The sequence below is a fragment of the Oncorhynchus gorbuscha genome, linkage group LG04 (genome assembly GCF_021184085.1).
Source record: "Oncorhynchus gorbuscha isolate QuinsamMale2020 ecotype Even-year linkage group LG04, OgorEven_v1.0, whole genome shotgun sequence".
Classification (NCBI taxonomy): domain Eukaryota; kingdom Metazoa; phylum Chordata; class Actinopteri; order Salmoniformes; family Salmonidae; genus Oncorhynchus; species Oncorhynchus gorbuscha.
The window spans coordinates 73,546,632-73,555,469 of NC_060176.1; the positions used below are offsets into that span (position 1 = coordinate 73,546,632).

The 8,838-nt window shown below is 45.2% G+C and overlaps 1 protein-coding gene across 1 annotated transcript in view; it reads left to right on the forward strand.

The window, feature by feature from the left end:
- The window catches only part of LOC124034618 (adhesion G-protein coupled receptor V1-like), a 238,960-nt gene extending 230,559 nt beyond the window's left edge, over positions 1-8,401 (forward strand). The window contains 3 exon segments of the mRNA XM_046348031.1: positions 1,978-2,163; positions 4,621-4,795; positions 7,968-8,401. Of these exon segments, the coding sequence (XP_046203987.1) occupies positions 1,978-2,163; positions 4,621-4,795; positions 7,968-8,086 (480 nt within the window). The 3' untranslated portion in view covers positions 8,087-8,401.
- Positions 8,402-8,838: the final 437 nt, after the last annotated feature.

Genomic DNA, 8,838 nt, shown 5'->3' on the forward strand with positions numbered 1-8,838 from the left:
CAATGGAAACAGGATGCACCTGAGCTCAATTTCGAGTCTCATAGCAAAGGGTCTGAATACTTATGTAAATAAGGTATTTCTGTTTTTTATTTTTAATACATATGCAACATTCTCTAAAAACCTGTTTTCTCTTTGTCAATATGGGGTATTGTGTATAGATTGACGAGGGTGATAAAAGTATTCAATACATTTTAGAGATGAGGCTGTAGAATGTTTAGAATGTCCCTGATTGAGTTTAGTAATGTTGTCGTTCACGCTCATTTAATAATTTACGTTCTTTCTGTCTTCTATTATCCTATAAATTGATTTCTATCTGTCTTGTTAAATGCTACTGAAATCATTCTCTCCCTAGCTAGCTTTTAAATGTTTTATTGAACCTTTTATTTCATTAGGCAAATCAATTAAGAACAAATTCTTATTTACAATGACTGCCTGCCAAGAGGCAAAAGGCCTCCTGTGGGGACGTGGGCTGGGATTAAACATACACATGTAGGACAAAACACACATCACGACAAGAGAGACACCACAACACTATGTAAAGAGAGACCTAAGACAACAACACAGCATGGCAGCAACACAAGACAAAACACACATCACGACAAGAGAGACACCACAACACTATGTAAAGAGAGACCTAAGACAACAACACAGCATGGCAGCAACACAAGACAAAACACACATCACGACAAGAGAGACACCACAACACTATGTAAAGAGAGACCTAAGACAACAACACAGCATGGCAGCAACACAAGACAAAACACACATCACGACAAGAGAGACACCACAACACTATGTAAAGAGAGACCTAAGACAACAACACAGCATGGTAGCAACACAAGACAAAACACACATCACGACAAGAGAGACACCACAACACTATGTAAAGAGAGACCTAAGACAACAACACTGCATGGTAGCAACACAAGACAAAACACACATCACGACAAGAGAGACACCACAACACTATGTAAAGAGAGACCTAAGACAACAACACAGCATGGCAGCAACACAAGACAAAACACACATCACGACAAGAGAGACACAGAAACACTATGTAAAGAGAGACCTAAGACAACAACACAGCATGGCAGCAACACAAGACAAAACACACATCACGACAAGAGAGACACCACAACACTATGTAAAGAGAGACCTAAGACAACAACACAGCATGGCAGCAACACAAGACAAAACACACATCACGACAAGAGAGACACCACAACACTATGTAAAGAGAGACCTAAGACAACAACACAGCATGGCAGCAACACAAGACAAAACACACATCATGACAAGAGAGACACCACAACACTATGTAAAGAGAGACCTAAGACAACAACACAGCATGGCAGCAACACAAGACAAAACACACATCACGACAAGAGAGACACCACAACACTATGTAAAGAGAGACCTAAGACAACAACACAGCATGGCAGCAACACAAGACAAAACACACATCACGACAAGAGAGACACCACAACACTATGTAAAGAGAGACCTAAGACAACAACACAGCATGGCAGCAACACAAGACAAAACACACATCACAACAAGAGAGACACCACAACACTATGTAAAGAAAGACCTAAGACAACAACACAGCATGGCAGCAACACAAGACAAAACAGCGTGGTAGTTACACAACATGACAACAACATGATAGCAACACAACATGGCAGCAACACAACATGGTAGCAACACAACATAACAACATGGTAACAACACAACATGGCAGCAGCAAAACATGATAGCAGCACAAACATGGTACAAACATTGTTAGGCACGGACAACAGCATGAAGGGCAAAAGGTAGAGACAGCAGCACAACATGTGAAGCTGGCTGGTTAGCGCTGAGCCTCTGTATCTCTTATGTCCTCTCTCCCAGGGTGGTGTAGGGCTGTGACCTAACCTCCTCTAGTAACACACACACACACACACAACCCCTGACCTTTGTCCTGTGCCCTCTCCCCAGGGCCTGTACGTGTTTGCTGTGTACTTCCTGATGCACAACCAGCTATGTTGGCCAGCCAAGGCCAGCTACACGGTGGAGATGAACGGCCAGGGCAGTCCAGACTCCGCCTACCAGGGAGGGGGTGCCGCCACCATAGGGGGGGAGATCAACAAGTCCACCCAGAACCTCATCAGAACCATGGAGGAGGTAACACACATGCAGTGTCTCTCTGCCATTGTTCCCTCCCTCACTGCCCCAAACTATGGAGAAAAATGGATAAGAAAGAGTGAGAAGCCCTGTTCAAGCCCGACAAGCTGACTGACTAGCTGACTGACTAGCTGACTGGCTGACCACTGTTACCAAAGCTCTGAGTCTGCTTTACCCTTACCTCCCATACCCCTTTGTCCCCTGCCCAGTGTAGGGGAGACAGGGGGGGGGCAGATTTTATGTCATTTCTCCTGGGAACACTCAGTCCCTTTTTTTCCAAAAGTAGGAATCCACTAATCCTGTTTTTTTTTCATGAGAACACAAATGTTGTGATTTGGAACCTTGGGGTCCATCCCAGCAGCAGAGCGGAGGGAGCTGGAGACAAAAGAGACAAAATTGAGAGGTGGAAAGGAAAGAGAGGGGCGAGAGAGGCGGAGGGGATTGGTACATGGGAGGCATCTCGTCAACCCCCTTCAGAGCGGATATGACAAATCCACTGGTGCCTGGTGGTGCCTAATTCACCAAGATCTAGACACTCTGTACCCATTATAGACAATTACCCAGTGCTGTCTGTCATTACAGGCCTGTTCAGATAGGCTAGTACACCAGCTGTCGGTCTGGCTGTTGATGATATGTTGTTCATTTCAATCATCTATGTGGTGCTAGGGTTAAAACTGAAATGTGCAGCCCTTTAGGGCCTGCCTGCCTGTGTCTAACTGTCTTTCTGTCTGTCTGCCTGTGTCTAACTGTCTTTCTGTCTGCCTGCCTGTGTCTAACTGTCTTTCTGCATGTCTGCCTGTGTCTAACTGTCTTTCTGTCTGTCTGCCTGTGTCTAACTGTCTTTCTGTCTGTCTGCCTGTGTCTAACTGTCTTTCTGTCTGCCTGCCTGTGTCTAACTGTCTTTCTGTCTGCCTGTGTCTAACTGTCTTTCTGTCTGCCTGCCTGTGTCTAACTGTCTTTCTGTCTGCCTGCCTGTGTCTAATTGTCTTTCTGTCTGCCTGCCTGTGTCTAACTGTCTTTCTGTCTGCCTGCCTGTGTCTAACTGTCTTTCTGTCTGCCTGCCTGTGTCTAACTGTCTTTCTGTCTGCCTGCCTGTGTCTAACTGTCTTTCTGTCTGCCTGCCTGTGTCTAACTGTCTTTCTGTCTGCCTGCCTGTGTCTAACTGTCTTTCTGTCTGCCTGCCTGTGTCTAACTGTCTTTCTGTCTGCCTGCCTGTGTCTAACTGTCTTTCTGTCTGCCTGCCTGTGTCTAACTGTCTTTCTGTCTGCCTGCCTGTGTCTAACTGTCTTTCTGTCTGCCTGCCTGTGTCTAACTGTCTTTCTGCATGCCTGCCTGTGTCTAACTGTCTTTCTGCATGTCTGCCTGTGTCTAACTGTCTTTCTGCATGCCTGCCTGTGTCTAACTGTCTTTCTGTCTGCCTGCCTGTGTCTAACTGTCTTTCTGTCTGCCTGCCTGTGTCTAACTGTCTTTCTGTCTGCCTGCCTGTGTCTAACTGTCTTTCTGCATGCCTGCCTGTGTCTAACTGTCTTTCTGCATGTCTGCCTGTGTCTAACTGTATATCTGTCTGCCTGCCTGTGTCTAACTGTCTTTCTGTCTGCCTGCCTGTGTCTAACTGTCTTTCTGTCTGCCTGCCTGTGTCTAACTGTCTTTCTGTCTGCCTGCCTGTGTCTAACTGTCTTTCTGTCTGCCTGCCTGTGTCTAACTGTCTTTCTGCATGCCTGCCTGTGTCTAACTGTCTTTCTGCATGTCTGCCTGTGTCTAACTGTCTTTCTGCATGCCTGCCTGTGTCTAACTGTCTTTCTGCATGCCTGCCTGTGTCTAACTGTCTTTCTGCATGCCTGCCTGTGTCTAACTGTCTTTCTGCATGTCTGCCTGTGTCTAACTGTATATCTGTCTGCCTGTTTGTGTCTAACTGTATACCTGTCTGTCTGCCTGTGTCTAACTGTATGCCTGTCTGCCTGTTTGTGTCTAACTGTATACCTGTCTGTCTACCTGTGTCTAACTGCCTGTCTGTCTGTCTAGCTAGTTGTCTGCCTGTAGCTGTCTGGGAGGGTGCTGAACTCTTTCCTTCACTACTCTTGTAGACATTCAGTGAGTTCTCTCTCTCTGTGTGTGTCTCTGTCTCTCTCTTTGTCTGTCTGCCAGAATGGGCCTGTTGTGTGTCATTGCATTAATCATGGAGATTTAGGTGATCCATTTACACGCTCATCTCTGGTTAGTGTTGTCTATGAAACGCCTTGAGGACAACCACTTGGCCATCCAGACACTCTAAATGTTAGCTCATAAAAGGCACTGTACAAATGGACCCCTGACATACTTTAGGGTCTGTTATTTCAACTTGTTGGAATTTGTTGGAGTGGCTGTCTTTGATAATACCATATTCAGTCTGTAAACGTGTGTCTGCGCATTTCTGCGGCTGTGTGTGCTTGCGTGCGTGTGTGTGTGTGTGTGTGGCAGGTGTCCGCGGACTGGGAGCGTGCGTCTCTGCGTTTGGACAGCCAGCCCAGCAGTGTGTTTAAGCAGAGCCCTCAGGGCGGAGCCTACGCCACCGACGGAGGTTTCATCAACACCAACCTAGTGGCCGACGATGAGTCCCAGGACTTTGATGACCTCATATTTGCCTTAAAGACTGGTAAGAATCATCATAGCTGAGTCCCACATGGCACCCTATTCCCTATATAAAGCACTACTTTTTTCAAGGTTTTTTATATTTGGCATTTGGACGTTTACACAGATAAACAGGTAGTGGGCAAAACACAAACTGAACCCTTACCACATCAATCCCAACCCCCTATATAGTGCACTACTTTTGACGAAGGCCCATAGGGCACTTTGTAGGGAATACTGTGCCATTTGGGACGGAGCCTATTGCAAATCCTGCACACGTATTCCTCATCAGCCATCAATATGAAGCCAATAACTAGAGTCCAGAGTTATTCCTGGTCAGGTCACATGCTCAGGAAAAACATCCTACTCCTCAACACCATAATGGTGTCATGGGAGAAGTGAAAAATGCAATGACTCACTATAAATACAAATCACATCTTATACCCTCGTAGGCTAAAGTTACAATGACTCAGTATATATCATTTTTTACATTTTACATTTTAGTCATTGACCCCGCGCTCTTATCCAGAGCAACTTACAGTCAGTACATTCATCTGAAGTTTGCTAGGTGGGAGAAGGATAACCACATATCACAGTCATAGCAAGTATATGTTTCCTCAATAAAGTAGCTATCAGCTAGGTCAGAGCTAGTAAGGGGGAAAATAAGTCAAGTGTTAGTTCAGGAAAGGCCTTTTTGGAGGGGTCGGTGTGAGGAGGGGGTGTGAGGGAGAGGGGGTGCTGTGGGATTATTTAAGATACTCTTTGAAGATGTAGGGTTTCAGATGTTTTCAGAAGATGGGTAGGGACTCTGCTGTCCTGGGTTTAGAGGGAAGCTGGTTCTACCATTGGTGTGCCAGGACAGAGAAGAGCTTAGCCTTGGATGAGCTGGAGCTGCCCTTCTATAGGGGTGGGAGGGCCAAGAGACTAGAGATGGCAGAATGGAGGGCCTGGGTTGGGGGTGTAGGGTTTGAGCAAAGCTTGAAGGTAGGGAGGGGCAGTTACTCTTGCTGCTCCATAGGCAAGTACCATGGACTTGTAGTGGATGCGAGCTCAGACTGGAGGCCAGTGGAGTGTGCAGAGAAGCAGGGTGACATGGGAAAACTTGGAATATCATACAAATCTTATTCCCTCGTAGACTAAAGGTCCAATTTGTACTTGAGCATACATTCTCTATCTGGAATATGGGTGACTCACATATGGCTTTTAAACTTTGTGTGATTTTTTCTGTGTGTGTGTGTGTGTGTGTGTGTGTGTGTGTGTGTGTGTGTGTGTGTGTGTGTGTGTGTGTGTGTGTGTGTGTGTGTGTGTGTGTGTGTGTGTGTGTGTGTGTGTGTGTGTGTGTGTGTGTGTGTGTGTGTGTGTGTGTGTGTGTGTGTGTATGCATGCCTGTATTGTTTGCATGTGTGTAGCCATTACTGCTGGCCCTGCTCAATCACTCCTTTGCAGAGCTTTAATCCTGCACCCCTAGGAACCGTTTTTCCTCAGTCATCAACGTTTAATGAGATAAGGGGCTAACAGCAGACTGATATATCACCCCTCCCATTCTCAAGTCACAGAGTAATCGCTTCGTGCTGCCTGAATAACAAGTGGTGGACCCAACTGAACACATGCCAAGTGGTGCTCAGTACTTTTTCTGTATGAAATATATATATAGCCCCTGGTCCAAAGTAGTGCACTATAAAGGGAACAGGATTCCATTGGGGACGAAACCATAGAATGGTGATGTCATGGCTCTTTCGTAGTGACCAAGCCGTCAGTGCTCTGTGAAAGAGTCGTGACATGTAGCGTGACATCCTCATACAGTTTAGATGGGACGTCTCTTCGCCACACATAGCTACTACGTTCACTGCGGTTGGATTCTTTAGAGAGGACACCTGTTAGTTTTATTAACCTTCCTTCTCTCTCTCACCAATTAAGATCTCTGTTCATAGAAACACACCCCATGGAAAGAGACGTGACCTTTAACTTGTATACCAGTCAAGCCTGGTAGCCGTGTCCATATCATGGAAAAGGATTTGACCCTTCCTCGTGGTGGCCAGCCAAGCCCCTGATTGATCAGCCCCTGAAGGGCCCCATGCTAAACGGGTTAATCTGGCACCTCAGTGCTAACCGGGCCCCTGGGAGTGGGCCGAGAATACACACCAGTATCCACACCCAGAAAAACACTTGTCCATTGCCGTGGTGATGCTAAATTAAAAGTCTCCCTGGCGGTAGCGGGAGGGAGTCAGAGGTGTTAATGAGAGTGGATTGGGTAGAGAGGGTAATGTTACCGTAAACAAAAGCCTCGGGGAGAGGAGCGCTAACCCTTCTTCTGCCGTCTGTGACGTGGATTGTGTGCGCTGTATTCTAATAGGCAGTTGTTATGGAGGATGAGTTAGCGTTTCTCTGGCGTTCTCTATCACCCATCGGTACACCCCAACATTCAGCCTCACGAGGAATACAGGTATGGATGGGGTGGCATTTACATTTTAATTACCTCTCTTACTGGTCAAACAACAACCAATCAAGGTTAAACAAGATTAAAAAGCAAAATGTATAAACACAAATATTTGCTATTATGTCTTCATCAGAGTGCCTCCAAGACCACTTTGGTTATTGTGGAACACCTGAAGCGCTCCACCTACTTACAGTATTTCCTATTTTCTTCAAGGTTTAACAGAATAGAGGGGGGGGGTGATTATTATGGGTAAAAAAAACAACCAATCCTGGCCACTCTTGAACCAGATAGAAAGTATGCAGACATTTTAATGGACCTGTATATTTTCATAATAGGTGCATCCCAAACAATACCATATTCCCTTAATAGTGTACTACTTTGACGAGAGCCCCTTGGGTCCTGGGGTATAAATAGGGAATAGGGTGCCATTTTGGATACTCCATTGTTCATACCTTTGGTAATGTTGAAAATGCTATTTTACATAAAGTGTTGATTATTGATCAGTGTCTTTTCACACAGGACACTGCAGCAGGTGTTGATGTTGAAATCTTTGGTATACAAAGAACAAATGACTTGATGTTTTGTTAACCAGTTTCTAAGTTAACACTGAATGATGTCAAACATTTATCATAGCTCTGATCCACGGTGTAGTGTACAGAGAGTAGTGGATGAACGCGCACTACGCCTTGGACCAGAGATGACAGCATTATTAATAAGTGATGCTTGACGTGCGCTGTCTCTGTCTCTGTCCCTCTGTCAGGATCGGGCCTTAATCTGAGCGACAACGAGTCGATCCACGGGAGTCATGACGGTGGGAGTACGGCCCCGTCTCAGATAGTAGAACTACGACGCATCCCCATCGCAGACACACACCTCTAACCTCCCACGTTTTTATACCACAGAGAACAACACAAGTGTTTTTAATTTTCTACTGCACAAAAACATCACGTTTTTTTTTCTAGATTAGTTTTGGTTTTCGTCAGTTTGATGTCATGAAAGCTGGTGATGTTTTTGTCTGTTTTTATATGAATACATCAATGTGTTACTAAATGAACGTGTAAAGGTTCTCGAAGCTGATTTGATCTCTCCTGGGTGTAAAATCTTTTGTATAGTTTTAGGACACAAGCCAGCACCCTCAAACCTGCTGCTAAGGTTTCTGTAACAGTGTTAATAAATATTTCAATAGATATTTTACATCGGACTGTCTTGATTCAATTGTGATTGGGTTTAGAGTGGCCGGCATTAGTCTATGGGAAATGTCAGCAGTCAAACATAAAGAGAGGAGAACCTATGTGAGAGTTGCGTAACGCAGGATGTGGAATTGCTGAGTGGCTGTGGGTCATGCAGTCTCGTGGGGCAATTTCACAAATTTGTTATACACGTTCTGAGAATTCTGGTCCATGGAAAGGTCTGAATATTTCTGCTTGTGTCTGCAGGAGGTGGAGGGACTATGAACTATAGATGAGATAATACCTCATCGTAAAACCTGTAAATGTTCCGAATACAAGGTCAAACACAGTATTCATGGGTTGCACGTTACGTTAAGTTCTATGTCAGCTGACGGTCTACTCAATGCATTCTCAATTAGCGCTGATGAAAATTACCATAAATAAGAAAAAAACTGAGGAAGT